Here is a 26,406-nt window from a genome sequence, read left to right on the forward strand (position 1 = left end):
CCAGAAATGGAGAGCAGCACACCGAGCACAGGGATTGGGAGGGCGAGCGAAATTCTTGAAGAGCCATGGACGTATGACAAAATAATGGGACCACGCTTCAGCAGAATGCGCCTGTAGCTCAATAAAGTCAAGGTTAAGAAGTCGATCCAAACTGTCTTCGTTGAGATCGCCTGCTTGGCGTCAGCCAGCCCATGGTGTGATCTGCTCCGTGTGCAGCACGACATTTATTTACTAGGCTGTTGGATCTCTGCAGAAGTCTGGCTAGCAAAGCCTGTTTGAGGGGATAAAAAGGTAAGCAAGTGACTTCCGCTGGGGGAACCGACCGACACACTTTGGGCTTGTTGTTGATTTACAGCTGATGGTGCGGATAACGTTAGGTTAACATTGTGTTCACACTTCAACACACTTAGATCCGTGCAACCGGTTCATTGTCTGGCAGTTGTGCAGACTATTTAATGCACAAAAGACCATGTATAATTCACTTGCTGGAAATTGACAGTGTTCGTTGTCGTGGCGCTGCGACACACATGATTAACTAACGTTACGGTTAGCTCACATTTAGCCTGATCTACAGAGCCAGTGGTCAACTGTCTACACGTTGCCTGCTTAATAATTCTGGCTTGCACTGAGTGAGTGACATGCTGCTGGCTTTTAACCCAGCCTGTCTTGCCCCGGGGCTTGCCCTTGGTCAGGCTCGGTGAGACCTCTTCTCCTGTCCTTGGGTTATATTATATACCGTAGTTAATAACTAAAAATAAAAATAACTAAAAATAAAAAGTGTGCAAGTGCCTTGCACCTGCAGACACCCAGTCCATGTGTGGAACAGTTAAGCCACTTTAATGAACTAGCTCTGTTGTTCAAATTAAGTAGTAGGCTATATGTCTTTTACTGTAAATTAAAATATACGGACTAGTGTTTCTGTAAAATATTGCTACAACTATTACATTGTTGTTCATTTATGACAGATTTTATTCTCAGCATCAAATTATTTCATGACATAATAAATACTTCTTATATATGTCTGAATTTTATGTAAGGACCTGTCTTAACAAATCCCCTTGCATCCTGCTCCTCGCGCTTGAACGGTACAATAGTATTCAGCTATAAGTCCTGTTTATTCTCAGGTCAGGGTCCAACATGCCCTCAGTGACCCTGGGCTATAAAACGTAAGAGGGCCACTTTGTGTAATTAGGCTAGTAACATTTCATGTATATGTGGAAAAAGAAGAATACAATATTATTGTGGGTTTACTTACAAGAGAAACCGTTTTAAAGTCCAATATTTCAGTAGAAGTGCACTCCTGTTTTTTTTTTTTTTTTTTTTTTTTTTAATCAGTGACAGTGATGATGTGTCCCTATTCTGACTGGCTGTGATCTTACTGTCTACTATAAATGCACCTTCATGGTTCATGCTTTATGCCAGAGCTGATTGTAATGCAAATAATACACACACACACGTATGTATGTACAGTATATATCACACTCACTGTTGGAAGAAATGGCTTGTTGGCATGTTCAGAAACATAATCCACACACCCAACCCTGTAGTATGACCAGAGCAGAATGGCCACCATGTATTGTAAAATGATCTGCCATGGATAAGATATTGATTTCAGTTACACTACAGTTAAGATAGGGAGGATATGTCATCCATAATCATGCCAAAGGTTGTAACTCTTTAATTCGGAAGATTGATTGGCGGGTTTATATTGAATGCATGGGGACTGAACCCCAACGGCTAATTAATAATTGCAATACAGTAACATTGATTTATAATGTTCTATCTGTCTTGATGTTTTGTATTAATTACTAATGCTGGAGTCTTCTCTCTGCCTGTAGAATAGTGGATTATAAATCTATTTTCAATAATCCTTTCAGGTGGCTCAGTATGAGTCGAGATGGGTGGCAAAGGAAGAGAGCCAATGCCAGTGATGACAATGGTTGGGCTGAGAGGGTAGGTATCTCAGTTGTTGTTTTGTCGGTAAAAGTAATGTTCCTGTTAACCCCATTTAGACCTGAGGACGATTCTACAAATGTCTTCTAAATCCTGACAGTTTTCTGAAAAACCCATGTTTCTATTCAATGTTCTCATTTTCATGTCAATGACCGCCAAAAATATATGTAATTGGCCGCCGACCCCCATCTGAAAATGTGTTGTTCCAGGGACCCCCCCTCCCAGAAGCAAAGATTTGAGTTTTCGCTCTGAAAGAATATAAATATATTCAAAGATTTGCGCCACATTTTCACGATTTTTCAAAAATAGCAGATTGACAAGCTCGTAGTGCGGCACTCGGTGCCACGCTATGAGCTTGTAGATCTGCTATTTTTCAATAGCTAAAGTATAACATAAGGCCAAAAGGGGTTCCCGTCCAGAATGGGTTAAAAGGACACAAGCAAAAAAATGCTTTATATGCCCCGTAGTCACTCCCTCTGTCAGTCAGTATATTTTCACATTCTTTGTTCATTCTGACACTGGTGTATGTGTCATTGTCCTTTGGTAGCTAGAGATACTACTAAGTTATAAAAAAATAATGAGTGTAAGAACTGGATATGTTGTAGTTTAATTCTTTCTGTTCAGTAAGTTAATTGGTACACATCTTATTAGCTACATATGTTATTTAATCTAAAGTTACGCAGACAAACTGTGGAACAATGACATAAGTGAACAACATACATAGCTGAATGAATATATATTTTTAATGCAGTGTGCTGCAACGAGTACTCGTGTAGGTACATTTTTAATGTTTTGCCATGCATTAGCCTTAAAACCAAAAGCTTTTTATTTGCTTTTGAAGAGTGCCTGCCTTGGTGCCTTTTTGGTTCAACTTAGTTTTTTCGTTTTTCTTATTTGTTTATAATGTAGTTTCTTAAAAAATCCATATTACTGGCCATTGAAGGCCAATGGTTCTGTAAGCAGAGCGGTTTTCAAGCTAGAAGTCTCCCCTTCACTTTATCTCAATTTACAATTTACCATTTAGGCATTTAGCAGACGCTCTTAATCCAGAGCGACTTACATTTAAGCAAGAACAAAAGCATGGGAATACATCACATAAATCTCTTTGTCTTTGTTCCACTTCTGTCTCTGTAGGGGGGATACAAGGCTGCCAAGGTGTCCAAGCTGGACGAACAGTTTAAATTGGACGCACCGAGAGAAAAACAGAAGGAGGGGGCATGTTCCAACATCTTCAGTGGAGTGTCCATCTATGTCAATGGGTATACAGGTAACACTACTCCATCTAATTCTAACACTGTTATCTATTGGATTTAGAAAGATCGGGCAGGCACTTGCAGCCGGACCTCCCTTTATATATCACCATCATCCCTTCATCCTAATGAAAGCCGTTATCTATATTCATAGACCTGCACGGTAGAATCAGTGAGGTCATTTAAAGTTCAGCTAATAGACATAAGCGTTGGCGTACACTGTGGAAATTAAAGACTTATAGATGTTAGCAGTTCTGTCTATGCGCCACTGCTTTTGTTCTTTCAACTCAGCCATTCTTTCTCATTGTTTGTTTGTCTGTAACTCTGCTGCCCACACTTCTACACTAGCCTGACCTGCCTCTCTCTTTCCCATTGATCCATGCTTCCTGTCTGCCGTACTGTATGTGCATGATAGACTGGATATGTAAAAGATCTCTTAAGAATAACCACAGCGTGATGAAAGTCTGCTTGCAGCATGCTCCTGCTATGACTGCTGTGTTATTGATTTTAAGCCTTCATCACTCAGTCCTTATGGAATCCCAAAAGAATTAGAGTTCGAAAAAACGAACAGTTCAATACGTGTGTGTGTGTGTGTGTGTGAAAATAAAATAAATATCATTATTAACCTGAGGCCAATTTAAAAAAATGGCTTCTAAGTTTTCTGTCAGTGGTGCTCAACCTTTTTCATGTCAAGGACCCCCAGAATAATCTGTATTTGACCGCGGACCCCCACCTGAAAATATGTTTTTCCAGGGACCCCCCCAGAAGCAAAGATTTGTTTGAATCACATGACATTCTGGTAAATGAGCTAAGTTAGCCAACATTGTTAATGTGTATTTCTTGTAAGTTGAAATGTATGCTTGATTATCCAGACCCTGTGTCTATCTAGAAGGTGATTTGTTTCCTCCAGCATGTTTCACGAGTGTGCCTTGGAGAAGATTGTGCAATGATATTTGTTTAAGCATGAGATTGTTCATTTGCAACCTGATTTTGATTAGATAACAGTATAAACATGCATAGTATGATACAGTAAGTTCCATAGGAAAGTTGACAGATTAGTTGTTGTGCCGGTGAGGTAAGAAACCCCAGAGGGGCTTATGCGAGAACCTCACTGTTTTATATTACATACAATATAAACTTATTTACATTAAAAAGGTGATAGTTTGATGTACGATTTACCTTGCATTAGAAGCCATGGTTCTGCTTTATATTTATAGTATTGCATAAAGTCTGACGCTTCAATCACCATAGTTTTAGAGTGATGAATGAATTTAACCAAATTTCAGATTTCACTTCTACAGGGAAAGATTATAGCCTCAGTCCCCCTGAGGAATGTCTGCCCTTGGCTACAACTTGATGGGCTTTCCACCTTATTAGTCGGCCTATCCATCATGTTTATGGGCCTAGGTGACAAGCAAAGCAGGATAACTTTGTTTTGGTTCTTGCTATTTTTTTATTGTTTTGTTTTTTAATCGTTTGTCCTGTCATTTTGGAATAGAACCGAGTGCAGATGAGTTGCGGCGACTGATGATGCTGCACGGGGGCCAGTACCACGTCTACTATTCCCGAGCCAAGACCACCCACATCATTGCCAATAATTTGCCCAACACCAAAATTCAGGAGCTCAAGGGGGAGAAGGTCGTCCGGCCAGAGTGGATCACTGACAGGTTAGTTAACCCGTTCTGACCTGAGATCAGATTCATACGAGGTTTTCCACTGGACACACACTGGTCTGATGAACCCATTCTGACCTGAGATCAGATTCTAAAAATGTCAGTCGCTTTTCGATTTAAAAAAAATAGCAGACCTACAAGCTCGTATCGCGCCACTCGGTGGCGCGATATGAGCTTGTAGATCTGCTATTTTTAAATAGCTAAAGCATAACATGATGCCGACACCAAAATGGGTGCCCGGTCAGAATGGGTTAAATTTGAAGTGTATATACAGTAAATGTCTTCGGCAGGTTCACAACAGCGGAGCCAGTCCAAAAGACAGATGTGGTACAGACTGTCAGTCAGCTGGTTGGCCTATAGCAACGGCTAACTGATGGCAGGGCAAGCGTCCTTCCAGTCTATGAGATGTAGTCTATCCTCAGTTGGCCTGACAGCTGTCGTTAACTAGCCAGAATTCCAGAGCAAATGACCCCCGGCCTATGGGATGCTTGGTGGCCTAACGACTACAGTAGTCGTATCCCCTACATTGAATATAGATGTCTCCAGACATATCTAAAGGCGGTTGGTGATGTCCGGTTGTCTGGCTACACAAGCCTATGGAATTTGCTATGTACTTTTATGTTTCCCAGGCTATAGACTTCTGTCACCTTTTGGACTTTCCTTTTGCACCACCCTTTCGTCAAAGTTTCCAAATTGTACACATCATTTCTCAAAATCAAACGGGCTGCCAGGAAACATGGATCAGCAATACGTCTTTGGTGCTGCTTGCTGTGCTACCCATTTTGGACTGAGGCTGATTCTAAAAACGATTCTAAATCCTGACCTTTATGAAAAACTTCAAATATTTATATAGCAGAATCAAAAAAATATGTTTATAGGGTCAATATAAGTAAATTAAATTAATACATGATAACCCTTCCACAGGTGTAGCTTTTTCATTATTTATCACACACTTTGTTATTTTCAGCTACAGTAGGCCTTGAATAGGTAAAAATGGAAAAGTGTTCTGAAATTGTACATTTAAATATGCAAATTAGGCATTATCTAGGGTAATATGCAAAACAATATATGAAAAAGCTACTACTGTGGAAGGTTTATCGTATATGAATTTACTTATATTGATCCTATAAACAATTTAATATATGTATGGTTTTGCCCAGTCAATTCATGATTAACGTTCCAATTTTGGACTAAGAACCAGTTCCCAACCACTGGAAAAGGGGCCTTAAGCTGCTATAAGCAATAATATGTCAAAATTCCCCCAAAAATGTTGTCTCTGTGACACATCTAGGGCCGCAATCTGCATTCAAAGATGTTCCTAGAGGCTTTGTCAAAAGTCATTAAAATTATTGCTTATAGCAGCTTTAGTGTTGCCCTGGACATTCAGCTCTCTTTCAAGGCACACATTGCAGCGGCCACTCGATCCTGTAAGGTTTACATTCTTCATTCGAAGGAACGGACCCTTCCTCACCCAGGAGTCAGCCCACCCAGCTCCGTATTCAGACATCAGTCATATCAAAACTTGACTACTGCAACTCTCTCCTTATTGGCCTCCTGGCATGTGCACTTAAGCCCCTCCAAATGATCCAGAATTCCGCAGCGTACTTGGTCTTCAACCAGCCAAAATTGTCACGTCTCCCCCCCTTTTCTGGCTCCCTCCATTGGCTCCCAGTTACTGCCTGCACAGAGTACAAAACATATGATGGCCTACAAAGCAACCAAAGCTATGGCACATATCTTCAAAGCCTGATCCAGTCCTACTCACTCAGATCAGCGAACACGGGGAAACTGTCAGAACCTTCCCTAAAACATCCGGGACAGCACTCCACGTGTCCCAGACTCTTCTTCCTTCTGGCTCCCCAACTGTGGAGCGAACTCCCCATTTCTGTTAGAACTGCAGACTAACCACCTATCTTCCGCCGTAATTTGAAGGCTCACCACTTCAGACTTTAGCTCTTGCCCTAGCCTTGATGGCCTTGCAGGCTTATGCAAAGGCTAAAATATAATTTAGATGGCATGTTATGTAGACTAGCCAGGTTCATTTGCAGACCTGGCATCCTACAGTGTGTATAGTTTAACCCATTCTGACCTGAGATCAGATTCATACGAGGTTTCCGCCGGACACACACTGGTCTGATGAACCCATTCTGACCTGAGATCAGATTCTAAAAATGTCAGTCACTCTTCGATTTTTCAAAAATAGCAGACCTACAAGCTCGTATCGCGCCACTCGGTGGCGCGATATGAGCTTGTAGATCTGCTATTTTTAAATAGCTAAAGCATAACATGATGCTGACACCAAAATGGGTGCCCGGTCAGAATGGGTTAAATGTACAGATTGTTTGTTTTATTTTATCAATCAGTGCTATTGAACACCCTTCACATATATGTGTTGTTTCGAAAATATTGAACCAATGGAAAGTAGTACAAAGTGCTTTGGACAAAACCTCTTAACTCCATTGGACCCTCAAAATGTCTGCTAAAGCAACTAACTCCACCACCTCTCCCCCTCACAAGGAAGTCATTGACAATATATAAAGTTACAACACTAACTTTGATGAGGATGTATTGCTTTGTTTAAAAAAATATAAGGTTTTCTTAATTTATATTTTTCATTTCCTGAAAAATGAACATTTTGGAGTTATGAGGTTTCCTCCAGACAGCAGAGATATTATACTTTTAAACTGATAATATAGGTTATTGGTTTATTACTATTTCTATGAATTTGATGTATTGCCTCGTATTTACCTGCTTGCTGTAAATCACTAAATGCCTAAATTGTTAATAGTTTAATTTGACATCTTTTGTTTTAAAAACAGCCTCAAGGCCGGGCGTCTCCTGTCTCATCTGCAGTACCAGCTCTACGCCAAACAGAAAGGACTGAGCTTCCCCAGTGCAAATGTGCATCAGAACCATGAGACGGCCGGGCCCAGCCATGCACTGCCGCTGCACAGTTTCCATCCAAACCTTCAACCGCCACAGGGCAGCGTGCAGGCTCCCGTCCTCAACCACGAGAAGCTCCTATCCAGTCGGCAGAATAACTCCCCCGGTCCCGACTGCAACCAGACGCGTCCAGACAACTTCCACCCTCAACCTGGCTTTCCCAGTCCCCAGTCGACCCATTCGGCGTCCATCCACCAGGGCCCTCAGGCCAGGCACAACAGTGCACACCCGAAACACTCGAGTGCATCACACCCCGTCTCTAAACCAAGCACTATGTTGAACTGCATCCGGCCACCCCCACCTTACAGCCACACAAAGTCAAGTATCATGCCCTCTAACCCCAGTCTCCAGTGCAAACCAAGCCACACACCACCTCAGACCACCTTGTCCTTCAATTCCCTCCAGCATAGCTACAGGGAACGGGACACAAAATTGTGAGTTTTCTTTTAAATGTTTTCCGTACATGTTGCCAGTACATGTTTTGTCACTATCAAGACACAAATCTTGCATTTGTTTCTCTCGTTGATCCCTCTTCTCTCTCTCTTTCTGTTTCACAGAAATGGATCACATGGATCTCTGACCTCGTTAGACTTGACACTCCACTCTAAAATGAACGGAGTGCAACAATGTAGAAGTGAAGATCCCTCTGAGGAAACGCCCCTAACCAATGGACATACTCACCCCGTCAATGGTGCCTTAAAGCCTCTGGATCTTTCCCCTAGTCCTGATCAAAACACTTGCGACAAGGACAGGCCCCGGTGTCGACTCAAGAGCCCAGAGTATAAACCCACGAGCCCCCCAGTGCACCACCAGTCCAAACCAGACCCGTACATTTTCCCCCACAGCCCTCCGAGGCAGTCGTCTGACCCTTCCTTCGTTCCTCCGCCCTTGGCCAACTCGCAGGTAGCCAGTGAACAGAGAGCCAAACCCCCACCACCTACATACCAGGAGGCCATCGCCACTAAAGCCTCCCACCCACCATCGCCACCTCAGTCCTCCACCCCTGGAAAGACGCATTCCTCCTCCTCCTCCGCCTCCCTTTCGTCCCCTGCTGTTGTTCGTTTGAACGGAGGTCACCACCACAATGCCTTTTCATCAAACTCCACCTCGCCAAAAACAAACGACTTATCAGCCAGTACCTGTCCATCCGATGCTCCCGCTAACAAAAGCGTCGTGTCGTCTGTGGAACATATGGCGGCGCAGACGTCGGGCGGCATTATCTCAGAGTACTACTCGCACTCGCGCTATCACCAGATCTCCACGTGGAGAATTGGTTTCTCAGAGTACGTTAATGAACTGCACAGCAGACGGCGAACCGCAGGGAGAGCCACCTTTCCCGGCAAAGATCGACTGAAGACATTTGCGACCGAGGGCCAAGGTAGGAAAAGGCATGACAGTTGTGTGGATTAGTATTGCTTTTTCCCTATAGATCGGTTCTCTTCCACACTCAAGAAGTCGGGCTGCGACTTGTTCTTCACTCTTTTTAATGAGTGCCTTTATCTTTGAACAGCATGTGCTGTGCTCATAAAGTCTGTTTGCGGGCTCTAGTAAACATTTGAAGACATGTCATCCTTTTTTCACCAAGTACCACTATTGCCAGTATTTGGCTCTCCACATGCCACCATTATGACTTAACTCATTTAGGCCTGATGTTGAAATAAATAGAAAGTCTTCTGAAAGAATATATATATTCAAAGATTTGTGCCACATTTTCACGATTCTTAAAAAATAGCAGACCTACAAGCTTGTAGCGCGCCACTCGGTGGCGTGCTATGAGCTTGTAGATCTGCTATTTTTCAATAGCTAAAGTATAACAATGCTTAGTTAAAAACACCAAAACGGGTTTCTGTCCAGAAATATTTAAGTTAAAATACAGTAGCGTGCACCTAACCTGTCCCATCCTATTCACACAGGAGGCAAATTAGAGTTAGACCTCAGGACGATTCTACGAATGTCTTCTAAATCCTGACAGTTTTCTTGAAAAGTCCATGTTTCTATGTCTGTTGTTCTCAAACATTTTCATGTCGAGGACCCCCAAAAATATATGTAATTGGCCGCCGACCCCCATCTGAAAATATGGTGTGTGTGTGTCCCCCTCCCCCAGAAGCAAAGACGTTTGAAAAAACGTTTGCTCCGAAAGAATATACATTGAAAGATTTGCGCCACATCTTGCGGGTTTTTCAAAAATAGCCCGTAGCGTGGCACTCTGTAAGGGTTCCCCGTCCTGAAGGGGATAATTCTAATTAATATATGAATATATATATATAAAATAATAATATAACAGAGAGAGAGAGAACGGACTCAGGTTGAGAATCACTGAGAGAGAGAGCATAGTCCGTTCTCAACAATGATTTAAATTTTCTCATGTCTTACCAACCCCCCAACTCCCTTTGATGATCTGCCGTGGGAGAATTCTATCTCATTGATCTAGACCTAGTAATGTTGATGTCGACATGCAGGCAATGCATCTTCTGTAATTTAGGTTGAGAAGACAATGGATGTATGCATATCGCTGCTGTATTCTGGATCGTTGTATGATTATGACAAATATGATTTTGTGATTACAGTTTGATTGCAAGCAGCATTGCAGAATAACGACCTATTCTGTGGTGCCATGGGTATACACTATACAACAAATCAAATATGTTGTGTTCATAAAATATTTTCATTGCACAATAAATGTGTTTTCTATTTCACCATGGTCCTCAAAAAGAATCTCGGCCACTCGCTCACTCACACTCACACAATATGTGACCATCTTGTGGTGGTCACATTTTTTATACGTGGTAAATATAAATACCGCTAGGTAGAACTCTGCTAAATAAACCGCAATGATTTATGTTCGGACACTGACGTTATGCGACGTCTACTCGGCATATATTTCATCAGGTCACACATTTCAATGTAACAGTGAAATGGAGTGACCGAGTGTGAGTGAGCGAGTGGCCGAGATGTTGGGTATTGGAATTTAGCTCATGTGAACACCTCCGATTCGCCAGTGCACATCAAAACTAGTGTTTGTGGTCTTTTGCGATTAGCATTTCGCAACAGACAAATCTTAATCTCATGAATGTACTATTAATTGCATACTGACAATTTCTTCCTCTATACGCTTTGTGTGTATTTGTGTTAGGCACGTTGGCATCTCTAAGTGTTAAGACCTGCATTCTTCATGTGGACATGGACTGCTTTTTTGTGTCTGTGGGGATCAGACATCGACCAGAGCTAAAAGGCAAGGGGCCGATCTACTGTGTGTGTCTAGAACCAACACATTGTCATCATGGCACTATTATACTATGCATAAACATCCAATCAAACCAAATGCGTTCCTAATACATGCATTTTCCTGGTAATTCTTGCAGGGAAACCAGTAGCTGTGACCAGTAACCGCGGGCCGGGTCGTGTGGCTCTTAGACCCGGGGCTGATCCTCAGCTGGAGCAGCAGCACTACCAAAGGAAGCGATCTCTTGCTCATTCTGGTGAGGGTCGTCCGTCGTACCCTGTCCATTTCACACTTAACCCATTTTGAGACCCGAGGACGATTCTACAAATGTCTGCTAAATCCTGACGGTTTTCTGAAAAACCCATGTTTCTATGTCAGTCGTTCTCAAACATTTTCGTGTCAAGGGCCCCCAAAAAAATATATGTAATTGGCCGCCGAGCCCCATCTGAAAATACGTTGTTCCAGGGACCTCCCCAGAAGCTGATATGAGTTAAAAACGTTCGCTCTAAAGAATATATATTCAAAGATTTGTGCCATATTTTCGCGATTTTAGAAAAATAGCAGATCTACTATTTTATTACATAACCAGTCCACTTTTCACAGTCACTTTGCTGTCTTCAGACACGGGCACATACACAGATCTCCATGTGGGACACCGACAGACAGTTAAAACGGGTGCTATGACAACGGATATTATTAGGTTCCTAAGTTGCATCGTTCCCAAGTAGGCCAGTGACCAACGGGCACGTACAGGGGCCTGTTTCACGAAACTTGGATTAACTAATCCAGGATTTAGGCCAAAACCAGGCTTTTTCAATCCTGGTCTTTAGAGCCTGGTTTATTCTGTTCCACTAAAGCCAAGCGAGGCTCAGAATTGACGGATTTGGTGAGCCGGGATCAGCAAGCCTAGCTTTTTGTCTCTAGACCCAATCTGTGGAACACAGATTTACTGATCATTCTTCTTCATGGGGTATTATGGCAGTTTGCATCCTTAATAGTTGCATTACTGCCCCCTTCTGTATATCTCAGTATCTTTACTTTACTCTCAATAGTGGATAGACTGAATGATTAACTACCCCAAAAATATAGTTTACATTTTACCACTACTATTAACTTAAAACAGAATTCTTAATATTGTAAGCATAATGATATTGTCGCATTGTGATATTTGGCCATAACTCCCTCCTCTGAGGGAGCTACCTTTGGGGAAGGGGGTTGTTGTCCAGACAGGGGCCAGACTGGTGAACTGTGGGTCATGGGTCCAATAGTGGGTGAAACGTTACAATGGTAATATGTTGTAAAACAATTACCGTAGTAGGCCTAATGGTAATATTTAGTGGTTTTCACTTCTTCTTCTTAACCGTGCACTTGCACGACAGCAAACCTATTCTGGGGAACATTCACTAAAAGCAGCTGATCTACAAGCTCACAAGCTGTCATGATGTTGTGCAGCCTATATATTTTGGTTATTTGATTTTATATAGTGCTTAAATTAGTCCTTTAATGCAGACCGATACAAATAAGGCAACATAAACCCATAATAATTGAATAAATCTGGAAAACATCATTGGTTTGTGATCAGTTTGACTGCTTAATGAACAGTAAAGACATCAGGATTAGGTTAAACCTGGCTGTTAGCCTGGTCCGGAAGTCCAAAGCATTAGTTTCCATGGTAACTAATGTAGCATCACTTTAATGAAACCGAATCAAGCCTCAACATATCCAGATTAACTGGTTAAATTAATCTGGCAAGATTAACCAGTTTTCATGAAACCGGTTAATCGCTGATCCAGGATATATTAAGCCAGGATATGTGTTAAATCCCGGTTTAATCTCTAATCCAAGGTTTGTGAAACAGGCCCCAGGTCTAGTAATGCTTAAAACACCAAACGGGGCCCGCCCAGAATAGGTTAACAGACGTGCACAACCCAGAAATTAACACTTTGCCCGATACAGCATATTTTCCTATATTTGGCAGGGTCAAACCTGAGCTCCTTCTCATGTTTTTGTCTATACTGAACGCACCCTTGTTGTTCTTCTGTGTGTCAGAGAGTCACGACGGGGACCTAGAGGAAGCACTGCCACCAGAGAGTCCCAGTGTCCACACCAACGGAGTGGACCAGGATGTTACTACACCCTCCATGGCAGAGATTGCATCCTGCAGCTATGAGGCCAGGTAATATAGATGAACAAATGATCATCCGCCATTTTTCTTCCTGATCTTGTACATTTTAAACACATTTATAAGTCGAAGAGGAACTAACCAGGTGCTCAACGGAGATGGCGAAACGTGATAATGATACAAAGGTGCTCACACACGGATCCAAAACGGGATCAAGACCTAGATAAAAAGAGAGGATCCAGGCACTTTCGACCAACATGGTCTTCATCGGGGCAAGAATGACAGAAGGCCATTCTTGCCCTGATGAAGGCCGTGTTGGTCGAAACATGTTGGCAGAGTTGCCTTTTTAATTCAATAAAGGCGTTCCTCGTTTTTTTTTAACTTTGAGTGCCTGGATCCTCTCTCTTTTTATCTACATTTATAAGTCGTTTGCGATACTGGGATCGTTGATGTCTGGTTGATTGCATCTCTCAGGCAGGCGGGGGTGAAGAATGGCATGTTCTTTGGCAAGGCCAAACAACTGTGTCCGACCCTACAGTCCGTCCCATATGATTTTGAGGCTTACAAAGACGTGGCTCTCACTATGTATGAAATCCTAGCCAGGTAAGACTTCCTCCTTTTTGAACTCTGGCACTGTTAATTTAAATCAGATGTTAACAAATTTGTACAGTCTCCGATTTACAAATTGATATGTTACCACTGGTCTTCCATTTCTGTCTCTATTCGTCTCTCCTTTTCCTGTGCCACACATTGTACGAATCAAACCACTCTTCCTTTTGCAGTTATACATATGACATTGAAGCACTGAGCTGTGACGAGGTGTTGATAGATGGCGCCTCCTCGCTGTCTGAGTTGGGCGTCGGGCCAGAAGAGCTGGCCAGAGCCATCAGAACGGACATCAAGGAGAAGACGGGTTGCTCTGCCTCGGTGGGCATGGGTGAGTGGGTACCTCCTGGACCTTTAACTGTCTCGATAGAAATCCATCAAAATCCTAGGAAACCAATTATGGCATTTCAACCTTATCAGGGTCCAACATCCTGTTGGCGCGGTTGGCCACTCGAAAGGCCAAGCCAGACGGGCAGTACTTCCTGAAGTCGGAGGAAGTGGATGATTTTATCAGGGACTTGTCGGTGACCAGCCTGCCAGGTAGGAAACGACACCACCTGCTGGTCATAACCACGAATACAGTACAATTAAAGGAGAATTCCATGCTAGAAGTCTTTCTTACCTTTTATTTGTAGTTGTTACGTCCCCACCAAAGAGGTGCAGAAGTGCATTATTGGCTATTTCTCCTACCATAAGCCCTCAATGGGGGTTGTTTTTTGTGCTAATTCACTTATTTCCATCGAAATAAGTAGTAAAGTGTGCCGCTTGATTTTTGAGCGATGGAAATAAGTGAATTAGCATCCCATAGCCCCATTCAATTCAATGCAATTCAATTCAAATCAAATCATTGAGGGCTTATGGTAGGGGAAATAGCCAATAATGCGCTTTTGCACAAAATAACACCTGGACCTCTTTGGTGCGGACCTAACAACTGCAACAAAAGGTAAGAAAGCCTTCTAGCATGGAATTCTCCTTTAAAGTCATTCGTTTTTAGGTCATAGTAAATATTGTTTTGTTAATACAAAAGACATATTAATTGACACTATTTGCCTCTTGTTCTAGGTGTGGGGCCTGTTATGGGTAGAAAGTTGGCTGCTATGGGTGTGAAATCTTGCAGTGACCTCCAGCAGGTGACTCTATCTCAGCTGCAAAAGGCATTTGGACCCCGCACCGGGAAAACACTCTACCGCTTCTGCAGGGGCTTGGATGACCGACCGGTCCGCTACGAGAAAGAAAGGAAGTCCGTCTCGGCAGAAATGAACTACAACATCCGCTTCACAGGGGTTCGATTAACTCTATATTACTTACATTTTTTCGTTCACCATTAATCTCTTCTAGTTTCCCCATCTAGTCTGTTTTTAACGCTTTTCAATTTGATTTTTCCGAACAGAATGACGAGGCCGAACGTTTCATGACCAACCTGTCCGCGGAGGTTCAAAAGCGTCTCCAGGAGGCAGGCCTACGGGGACGCAAAGTGACCCTGAAGGTCATGACTCGCAAGGCGGGAGCCCCCTTAGAGTCGGCCAAATACGGTGGTCATGGCATATGTGACAACCAAGCCAGGTAAAACGAAAACATCGTATCACCACAAATTATTACAAAGACCACTGTCTGGCGTCTTTGTCTGCATGTCATCGACCTGTCGTCTCCTTAATCTGTGTCAGGAGTGTGACACTGGCCCAGCCCACTGACAGCAGTCAGCTCATCGCTTCGGCCGTCATCAAGCTGTTCCATGCCATGAAGCTGCAGGCTCCGGATCTGAGGGGAGTGGGCATCCAGATGCAGGTCCTCGAAGGAGCTCACTCTGTCGCTCAGGACCCCACGGGACCCCCGAAGCGCTCCATCAAAGACATGTTGCTGCTAGGGCAGAAAATCACTGTCCAGTCCAAGAATACAGGTCTGTATAATGTATACCAGTGTAGCTCTTGTCTGCGTACTGTCATGTGTATTGGTCTCTGACTTATTGGAATCCCAATACCAAACATTTACAGCTGCAGCCGCTGCCGACACCACCACCACCACAAATCAGGAACAAACATCCTTCACCGCAGCCCCGTCGGCGGGCGCCTGTCCCCATTCTCCGCCCCCTTCTGAGCCAATCCCCGGGACAAGCAAGGAACCACCTGCAGCGCAGACGCCACACCGTACGCGATCCCGTTTCAACTTGAGCATTGAAGTTCCTTCCCCCTCACAGGTGAGAATCTTCACATAAGCCCCCACGTCAATGGTTTTGAAAGTTTTAATTGTGAGTCATTGTTAGAAGTCATTGGGCTGTATTTTGCGTGTCTTAAGTACCAGGTCTTATTACTTAACTTAAGACCTGGAGGCGTGGTCAATGCCATTTGGCTATTCTGAGTGGCCAAAGAGCTGAGACCAGTTAAGTAATAAGACCTGGTACTTAAAGGACAACTTTAGTTTTTTTCAACCAAGGTTCATGTTTTAGGTTGATATTAGACAAAGTAAAAGATGAGTGTTAATCTTTTTTCATTTGCTGCTTTCTTTAGTTTTAGGGATTTTAGCTCTTTTTGACAGGGGGCATTCGAACATGGGGCTAAATATGTATTTATTTTAAATGTTTTATGGTGATTTATTTTTTTATTATTTACTATTGTCCTAATAAACCCCAGGAAATTACATCTGGCGACAGAAGATTGCAGGATCTAATGAATGTGAAGGTAGCCTACTGGGGAAAGGCTTATACTGTGTGTATAGGCTCAATATGTCAGTTTGTCACATTCAATAGATCCTGTGATCTTTTGTGGCCAGATGTAATTTCTTGGGGTCTAGTAGGAAGTAATAAAAATAAAAATTGCCATAACATTTTGTGAAAAAATACATATTTAGCCCCATACTCGAATGCCCTGTCAAAAACTGCTAAAATCCCTAAAACGAAAGAAAGCAGCAAATGAAAGAAAATTTACACTCACCTTTTAGTTTCTCTAATATCAACCTAAAACATGAACCTTGGTTGAAAAAAAACTAAAGTTGTCCTTTAAGACACGCAAAATACAGCCCATTGACTTCTACACATCATATGACTGTCTGACAGGTGGACCGTTCAGTGTTGGAGGCCTTGCCCGCAGAGCTGAGGGAGCAAGTGGAGCAGTCGTGGACTCACCGAGAAGGAATGGCCAGTAGTACCCTGCACCGGCGTTCCCCGAGTCCACACACCTCCCGTGCACTTCCTCATCCAACCTCTCCTCCGCCCTCCACCTCAGTTCTTCCACTGTTTACACAACCAGTAGGCACCCTGGTTTTGCAGATCCCAAACCAGACGGGCTCTACAGGCATCGTACTGGAACTTCCTGATTTTTCCCAGGTACCACTCTTCACTCTTTGACTGTTCGAGCTCAATGAAAAGGTTGACGGTGGCTTGCATTGTGGTGTGTTTACATGCCAGTTTAATTAAAGGCTATTTAAATATGTTCATCTTTTTACCGTGTTTGAAGAGTGCCTGAAGACCTTTTATGGTTCCTGGTTAAAATGTTGTTGGTGTTGAGTGTTGAATGCCATCTCCACATCTCCACACACTTTCAGCACTTTCAGTTTCCTACTCCTACCAGACACAAACAATACTATACCTGATAATTTCTTTCCGCCTAGAATATTGCTGCTTGGAAGCCTTTTGGATTTAAAATGGAATACATAGATTCTGTGTGATTTCTTTTTTTTTAATTGTAATATGGTTATGCTGTCTTTGGAAAATGTTAACCTTTTAACTCAATCACTTGGTTATCTGGCTGTAGGTTGACCCGGACGTGTTTGCAGCTCTCCCCAAGGAGCTACAGGAAGAGCTGCGCTCTGCATACAACCGCAGACAGAATGTCCAAGTCCAGCCCCCGGGGAAGATGGGTAAGTGCCACTAGCACCAGAGAGTTTAAGGTCTGAAATACCTATGTTTCTGTATCAGTGGTGCTCAATATTTCATACCAAGGACCCCAAAACTTATATGTAATTGGCCATCGACCCCCATCTGAAAATGTGTTGTTCCAGGAACCCCTCAGAAGCAAAGATTTGAGTTCAAAACGTTCGCTCTGAAAGAATATATTCAAAGATTTGTGCCGCATTTTCACGATTTAAAATAAATAGCAGACCTACCAAGCTCGTAGCGCGGCACTCGGTGCTGCGCTATGAGCTTGTAGATCTGCTATTTTTCAATAGCTAAAGCGTAACATAGTGCTTAAAACACCAAAAGGGGTTCCCGCCCAGAATGGGTTAAGGCTTTATGTAGCGTTTTGGTACTGCAGCTTTGTGATGTGATGCGTTTTTTTTTTACCCACAGTTGAGCAAAGGAATCCACTATTGCAGTTGAAGCAGTCTGGGGTTGGTATTGGTCGTGTGAAACGGCGAAACAAGAGAAAGAATGCTGTGAGCCCTGCTAAGAAAGGAGTGTCCCCTTTGAAGACGCGTCACACAGGAAATAGCCCTGTCAAGCATCTACCACCTGGTCGAAGATCCAAGGATGCAGTCTGTGGACTGAAGGTGAGCCCAGGAGTGAGCTCAAACCGGTGAATCAATAGCATCCACCGCCTGGTTTCGACCGACGTCTGCCCCTCTAGACCAGAAATCATACAAGCTGGGCCAGGCTAGGTTATTATATATCGCCAATAGTGAAACCGTTCTAATTAATCTGATATTGTCTACTGTCTAGTAGTGTCTACCACACATTACACACGTTATCATACAAACATAAGACATGACAAATATGAACCATATGTAACGATATATATATAGTAAAAATCACACCTGTGTGAGGTGAGGGGCGCTAATATATTAAAGTCTAACTCATGCTGATTAGGTGATGTAAAACAAACGGTGCCAACACAAACATTAAACGCCATTAACAATATAGAGACAATATGATGTAATGAGGCACATTATGACAAAACAAACATTGAACTAAAGACAAAACCTGTATATAGGAGGGGTTAGCGCCCCTCAAAAATATATAAGTGACCTGAAAAAAAAAACCATCAGGTTGAAATATCATCATATATATTCAAATAGGTGCCTCTAACTAAACAAAAAAGGGGACATTGAAGACAGAAGTCCATACAAGCACACACACACAGAATGATCCAGTTGTATCGTATGTGAATGGAGCTCAGAAGCCGCATTAAAATCCCAAACATATAGATGAGATAAATGAATGATGTGCTTTAGAATCATGTCAAAACTGAAGATTTGTTAAGGTACGTTGGTACAGTACAGTCAAGTTAATGTGGAAGTTGACTAAAGCACTGCTCCCTTTACCCAGGTGGAAAATGGTCCCTCCACGTCATCTCTGAAACAGGACATGCCAGAGACTCTGTCTAAATTCATCCCACGCCCTGCTCCAGCCCTGGCCGGAGCCTACAACCTGACAGACATCAGAACTCTCCTTAGGGAATGGGTCACTACCATATCAGGTAATAAATAACTGACGGCTCCACAGTCCACTGTGGAGCCACATGCAAATGCATGTGGCTTCTATGGCGTTTGTGAGTCATGTTGGGGATGCTGTGTGTGTGTTTAAATTACCGTAAATGTCTTTTTATGCATCCTTTCTCTTCCTCTCCAGAACCCATGGAGGAGGACATTCTACAGGTAGTGAAATACTGCACTGATCTGATAGAGGATAAAGACCTGGAGAAGCTGGACTTGGTCATCAAATACATGAAACGGTAGGTAGAGTCCACCAGCCTCTGTTAACATCAGTATTTCATCTTCTCCAAAGGTAGTTGGTGTTGTTCATTATTATACCAGTATTATATTAGTATTATACCAGTATGGTTCATATATATCTTCTTCCCAAAAGGAAGAAGGGGACAAACTAGGGAGGGTATGGCCTGGTCAGCCTGCAATGACATGCATAAGATCTGGTCATCCCAGCTTAGTAAGATGTTAAAAGTAAAAAGTATTTAGGACGACCGTTGAGCCGATTCTACTCTCCGAGACATGGACACTTTGAAAGAAACAAGAGAATCGGTTGGATGGCACTTACACCCGCCTTCTAATGAGAGCGCAAAATCTGTCTTAGATAAATGCAGCTCTGCCTAGAGCGCAATGTTGGTGAGTTGAACGTCGTTTACAACAAGCAGATCGCAAACGCAAATTGAATGAGTGGGGAGTCAATGGAGGGTATTGCAACTCTAGATTCATACCATTATTATTAAATCTAGAGTTGCAAATTGCGGCTAAGTATAGGTGTGTGCGTGTGGCCGCGTGCACAGATTGTGTGCACATCTTATGCCTGTATTTGATTCATTACATTTATTAAATTTTTACTTGTCAATGGAGTTGTTACTGTGACACAAATTACCCTGGTCTTAACGACACTTATTTCTGTTTTCCAGGCTCATGCAGGAGTCGATAGAGTCTGTATGGAGCATGGCTTTTGACTTCATCCTGGACAATGTGCAGGTGGTCGTGCAGCAAACGTACGGTAGCACCCTGAAGGTCATGTAAAAGAAGAGAAGTCCCATCATGATTTCACTTTAAGCTTAATTTATCCTCTGTCGTACTACGGGGGGGGATAAATTAGCCTTTTATTCCCCATGACATCATCACTATTTGTTCTGCCACTGGTACCAGTTGGACCCGTCAATGGAGGTATTATGACACTGAAAAATATGTTTTTCTACGATGATTACATCAGCAAGAAAGAGTTCTGTGGTTGCGGAGATCTCACAACCGGACCTCCTCCTTCTCACTGTGATATCACAGAACATTTGGCTACAGTAAGACTACTAATTGTTCTAAAGGACAGACAATATGACCATTTATTTCTATACGATATGACAGTACGACTCCGTCGCTATAGGATATGGACAGGAGGATTAGTATTTTATACGTATTTTTTCCCATTCACTCTACTCTCTCAGAGGGACAAATCACGCAGCATAAGAAGAAGGGCTGGAACCTTCCTCCTAATAATCCCATCAACCGGCATCAACAATCAGAAATGTGCATATTAGCAACATTGCAAAAAAAAAACATTCAACTTAATTACTACATACAGTAAATGATGCATGGAATCAATTTTAGAATCATACAATATTTTTCATGCATATTGCATTTTGATTTTATTTAGCCATGCCGGAGTCTTTAAACGCTTAAATATCTCTGCCACGGCGGGATGGGGATTTTCACAAGGATCATGGGCAATTTGGTTTTCTCCTTGCAATGCCCAGCTTTGAATGATCCACCCTTTGTATTGTACACCAACCAGGAAATTATGTGGAAATGGAAAGTACAACATATTAATTCATTTTCAGTTTTTCATCGTGCTACAATATTGGACGGTGAATTATCCAAGAAGCAGACACATTATGGTCTGCTGAGTAACTGTTGTGATTTTCCTTGTATCTCCTGCAAAAAAAAGTGCCAAACTTTGTTGTTATAGCATGTAAATAAGGTTTCCAAATCCTTCTTGTTAAAAGTTTAAAAACGAAGTGTATGTAGAGGTTTTTTCCTCTTGTATTGTTTACGAATAGTGTATTCTTAGTAACTGTCTTTACTTCTAAATCTATTCGCTCCTTAACTGTTTCATGATCAGTGTGCAAACATGGCAATTTAGAAGCTGGCCAAAGCACTTAACACATAACCAGGAGGTTGTTTGTTGATTTATCATAATAAGCACTCTGATTGGAGGTGTAGAGAGGAGTTATGGCAAATTGGCAATCAAGGATAAACCTATGCATTTCATGATTGTCCCACATAGTGGGATGCCCCCTCTTATGGCATGTAACAATGTCTGGAATGGATCTCGCTATTCTATAGTGGCTTTCCCACCTTGTTACCCGTCGCATAAATCAATAGGACTGTTTTCTTATTTTTACACAGGAACAAAAGATCAACTTATTTTCTTGTTCCTGTGTAAATAATGCCAGAGAGATGCCCTCATCATCATCATTGTCATACTTGTAATGTAAAGATGGCTGAATGGTAACAAGGACAAGAAGCCAAATACTCATAACGGACATAAACTCTTTTTGTGACCTCATCATATAAGTCAATAAATCGTGCATCATAGGCAAGGATGATGTGTGACATGAGTTGTTCAAAAAATAATATCCATGTATGGGAACACGATCATTCAATGTAAGACATTTTGAATACTGGTCAAATGAATGTAACTTCAAACCACAGCAGACTCGACTTTCAAGAGCTCGCTTCTCCTCACCTGCCATGTCTTTTCAAAAAGGGAATGGCCAGGGTTCAAATTGGTCAGTATTGTCCTATCACAACTGGCCTGTGCCTGAAGACCTGAAGCTGTGACATCATTTGTATGTTTTCTAAATCTTGATAATAAACTTTAAACTCTGCTTTAAATGTGTTGATGTTTGAGCCCCATCTATTGTGAGCAGTGGTAGAATGTTCACTCAAGTACCGATCAGCATCATTGTCTCCACCAGGCCGAAGGCATGGGGAGAGAGTATGTTTTGCACTCCGTCCGTCCGTCCGTGTGTCCGTGTGTCCGTGTGTCCGTCCGTCCGTCCGTTAGAAGCTAATCTCGGCCACCGTTAACCCGGTCGATGCCACATTTTGCACACACACTCCCTGGATGCCAACGATGAACCTCTGCCCCAACATTTCCAGAACGGCCTGTTATAGCGCCACCAGGAGGCCGCTTTGTGCAAAACAAGTTTTTGCACAGTACACCTACAGATTTTGTCCAAAAATCCCGCAAATCGTTACACAGTATCTCCATAGTCATGTGCTCAAGACGGATGTGTCTGATATTTCATATTCCATCCTAATTGGCTAACATTGGCTTTCAAATTTTGCAGGATTGGCCTGTTTTGAACAAAAAACCTCAAATCATGAACGCAGCGTGCAATTTCACGTGAAATCTTTCACGCACTTTCCTACTGATGTGTCTGATATTTCAGATTCCATCCTAATTGGCTAACATTGGCTTTCAAATTTTGCAGGATTGGCCTGTTTTGAACAAAAAACCTCAAATCATGAACGCAGCGTGCAATTTCACGTGAAACCTTTCACGCACTTTCCTACTAGGCTGAGGAATATAGCCCACCCATTTCACATTGCCCTGTTATAGCGCCACCAACAGGTGGATTGTGCATGCGTGCCATCAACACGGATCTGCACCATTTCCCATATTCCATCCTGAGATTGGCAAAGATTGGAACAAACAAACAAAAAACATGTTTATATTACTCCTAAATATTCCTATCCTCCTGGTGGAGACCTGTGCCCAGAAGGGCACTTTTTCTAGTTTTGATGTATTTTCACTTAACTTTTTAATTTTTATACTTGCACTCTACTACACCTCAAAGGCAAATATTCTACTTTTTTCTCCACTGTTATTACTAGTTTAATACTTTATTATTATTATTTAGACTATTAATAAAAAACACTTTTTGCTTCAGCTGAAAATGGCCTATCTACAAGCAAAAACTACTTTTACTCCAGTCCACTTTTGAATACAGGCCTGTACTTGTAACAGTATTTCTGTACTGTAGTAACATTTTTTAACGTAAAAGTAGCAATGCTTTTACTTAAAGTTTTGAGTAGGCCTAGCCTAGATCTTTCAGTGCTGGATTGGAGCTGGTAAGGATGGTAAGTATCAGCATACAAGAAAAGTACATTTAAACACGAAATATCATAGATATATCTGAGTTAACTAAGGTGTGTGTGTGTGTGTGTGTGTGTGTGTGTGTGTGTGTGTGTGTGTGTGTGTGTGTGTGTGCGCGCGTGTGTGTGCGTGCGTGTGTACTGTTCAGTCAGTTTGTCAAGTCGGACGATTTAACTTCCGGTCGGTGGATTTCAAAATAAAGGTGTGGAGATTCTTTCTAGTCCATTCTTTGCTAGTACGCCTACGCCATAGACAGTGCGCACTACGCGGACCCGACCCGGTGTGTGTTGTTGTCTGTTGTTGGTGAGCATCTCTAACCTAATTGAATTTAATACATTTATTGTTTAAACGATAGCCGAATTCTTAATTTGTCAGTTCTGTATCTACATACATCATTGCCTATGATTTGTAGTACTGGTAATTTTGTTGTTGTTGTTGGACTTTTTTACAGCTATAACTAGCTAGGGCCGCTAGGCTAATGCTAGCGACCAGGCATTGTCCAGCTAACGCTTGCTAGACGTTGTACTGTACTTGAACTTGTTTGCACGGGTATTCACATTATTGCACATTGGTAGTTACTGGGTTTAGTTAAATGGCTTTTATTACTTGTTTTTTTTTTAAACACTTTGCACCGGTGTTTGCGTTACCATGGGATCGCAAACCCAGTGTAAGCAAGCTGTGTTGTGTCTTAGTATTGTCTGTACGTAGTTCATTAGGATGGTAAAATGTGTGAAATGTTATGACCTGACCCTAGCCCTGAAACATGACTGTCATAAGAGCGTCATGGGGACCATGGTCCATGGCTATAGACTTGACCATGCTTTCCTCTTGACAGCAATGCATACAGAGTTAAAATTAACGGCTCAAATGTTGTCCACCCAGGTACTTTGGATCCTTCAGTCACTCGATCGGTCGGTCTCCTGAGAGGTTATAATTATGGAACAACAGATCCTAGCCCAGGTGTTGGAGCAGTCTGCAAAGCTGGTGGAGGAGCAGGTGGATGCTCAGCTGAGAGAACTGGACCAACTGGATGAAGAGGAATTGGAAAGATTGAAGGAAAGGCGACTGGACGCACTCAAGAAAGGCCAGAAACAGAAACAGGTATCTGAAAAGGCTTCACACACTATCCATATTCACAAATGGGGTTCATCCCTATGTTGCCCAGGTATATGTTCCCCACTTACCTTAGCCTAGGTGTTAGGTTTATTGTTAAGTGGGGAACACAGAACCTTTTTTGCTGGGAAACATCCCCACAGATGCTATTGTCCAAAGCGATCTTCGAGTGTAATTGTCCACTGTGAGGTGATTTATTGTAGTGTGATTTACACAGATTGTTGGCAGTTTAGATCGTCTGATAACACGGGCACTCTCTGGGTATGCATTTCATGGGGCTATGTCTCATGAAATGCAGTTTTTCCACAAAGTGTACACATTCTGAACAAGAAGATACTTGTTTTATATTACCCATCACTTTATTTTTCTGTTCAAGGAATGGCTGTCTAAAGGCCATGGAGAGTACAAAGAAATCCCTAGCGAGAAAGACTTTTTCGGGGAGGCCAAGGAAAGTAAGAATATGGTCTGTCATTTCTACAGAGACTCTACTTTCAGGTAAGCAACTTGTGGCAAACATGTTCCTTCTATTAACAATGTCAACAGTCATACAGCTGATCAAGTTAACACTAATAAACCGTTTTTATAACCACACCAGTGCTGGATTTTTACATTTGAACATAGGTTATATGATACGCACACGTTTATGCTGGGGGAATTAAAAAAATTTTTTGTGGTGAATCGCTTGTTTTTTGCAATGCATCGTCATCCTGTCATTGCACCCATTATTCCTGCAGATGTAAAATTATGGACAAACACTTGGCTATCCTGGCAAAGAAGCACGTTGAGACCAAATTCATCAAGCTGAATGTGGAGAAAGCGCCATTCCTTTCAGAGCGGCTGCGGATCAAGGCCATTCCTACCCTGGCCCTGCTGATCGATGGCAAAACCAAGGACTATGTTGTTGGATTTTCTGACCTGGGAAACACGGATGAGTTTTCCACAGAGATGTTGGAATGGAGACTTGGATGTGCAGATGTAATTAACTACAGGTAAACACATATTTTTAACTTTAAAGCATCCTAATTAAATTAACGCCAGCAATTGTGTCCAGAGTGGTTCGATTTTAATCGGACTGAGTGAGCAACAAGGCATCATATAGTTGTAAATTCAAGGAATTATTTGATATTGAGTATCCAATCATATAAGCAACCTTGTGCAAATATGCACATGCACTTGTTTGGGTACTAAAACACATTCATTGTATTCATATAGTCATGGAAATTCTGTGCTATAATAATTCTACTAAATCATAGCATTTATTTATTTTCTTATCTCCCCAGTGGAAACCGAATGGAGCCTCCGTCACAGACAAAGAAGCCAGGCTCAAAGTTCACAAAGATAGAAAAGAAGACCATCCGAGGGAAAGGTCGTGGATCAGATTCTGGTTCTGATGATGACTAGAAAGCACTGCCAGTCTCATCCAAAATGTTTTGGAGACAGGCCCTCGTTAGTTTTCAGCCCTTCACTTTCTACTTGTACGAGTCAGTGCCTCAACTATTCCATGGTTCTGTGTTAATATAACAATTATTTTTATATTTGTTTTCAGTTTTGGCATATCTTTGTCCAGCCCTGCATTGTGAATTTTGTGAAAAGCAGTGACTATTTAGAACTGTATTACATCGGGTTTTTTGGGACAAAATCCCATCTGCTGTTGGTGAAGTTACTGTACCACGGACGGTAATATCTAATTTGATAGCGGCTGACCGAAAACAGTATAAGATCTTGTCTTATAGATCGTCTATTTTCTGTCTGCAACATTGTCATCAGGCTTCAGAGGACCCAACACAGCCCATCCGCTAGTGATTAAAAAACAAATCTGTTCAAACATCCATTGAAAACTTTAATTCTTTTAACTTTTTTTCTTTTGACTTGGGATGTGTGCATACTAAACTTAATAAAGAAACCGATTGCTTACTCACTGCATTGTCATTTTTAGCAGTTTT

The 26,406-nt window shown here is 42.2% G+C and overlaps 2 protein-coding genes across 2 annotated transcripts; both read left to right on the top strand.

The window, feature by feature from the left end:
• Positions 1-9: 9 nt before the first annotated feature.
• On the top strand, positions 10-22,076 carry rev1 (REV1 DNA directed polymerase). The gene is made up of 22 exons (XM_083777142.1): positions 10-291; positions 1,878-1,953; positions 3,088-3,220; positions 4,702-4,870; positions 7,696-8,253; positions 8,377-9,197; positions 10,953-11,051; positions 11,182-11,298; positions 13,092-13,218; positions 13,639-13,767; positions 13,947-14,101; positions 14,191-14,310; positions 14,833-15,053; positions 15,161-15,333; positions 15,435-15,667; positions 15,762-15,964; positions 16,820-17,089; positions 17,517-17,622; positions 18,053-18,252; positions 19,028-19,178; positions 19,331-19,433; positions 20,106-22,076. The coding sequence occupies exons 2-22, from the start codon at positions 1,888-1,890 to the stop codon at positions 20,215-20,217; spliced, it is 4,266 nt and encodes a 1,421-aa protein (XP_083633268.1). The 5' UTR covers positions 10-291; positions 1,878-1,887; the 3' UTR covers positions 20,218-22,076.
• Positions 22,077-23,585: 1,509 nt separating this feature from the next.
• On the top strand, positions 23,586-26,377 carry txndc9 (thioredoxin domain containing 9). The gene is made up of 5 exons (XM_083776447.1): positions 23,586-23,653; positions 24,233-24,451; positions 24,840-24,958; positions 25,198-25,452; positions 25,744-26,377. The coding sequence occupies exons 2-5, from the start codon at positions 24,287-24,289 to the stop codon at positions 25,862-25,864; spliced, it is 660 nt and encodes a 219-aa protein (XP_083632573.1). The 5' UTR covers positions 23,586-23,653; positions 24,233-24,286; the 3' UTR covers positions 25,865-26,377.
• The last annotated feature ends 29 nt before the right edge of the window (positions 26,378-26,406 follow it).

Source organism: Protomyctophum parallelum, assembly GCF_964188405.1.
Source record: "Protomyctophum parallelum genome assembly, chromosome: 11".
Classification (NCBI taxonomy): domain Eukaryota; kingdom Metazoa; phylum Chordata; class Actinopteri; order Myctophiformes; family Myctophidae; genus Protomyctophum; species Protomyctophum parallelum.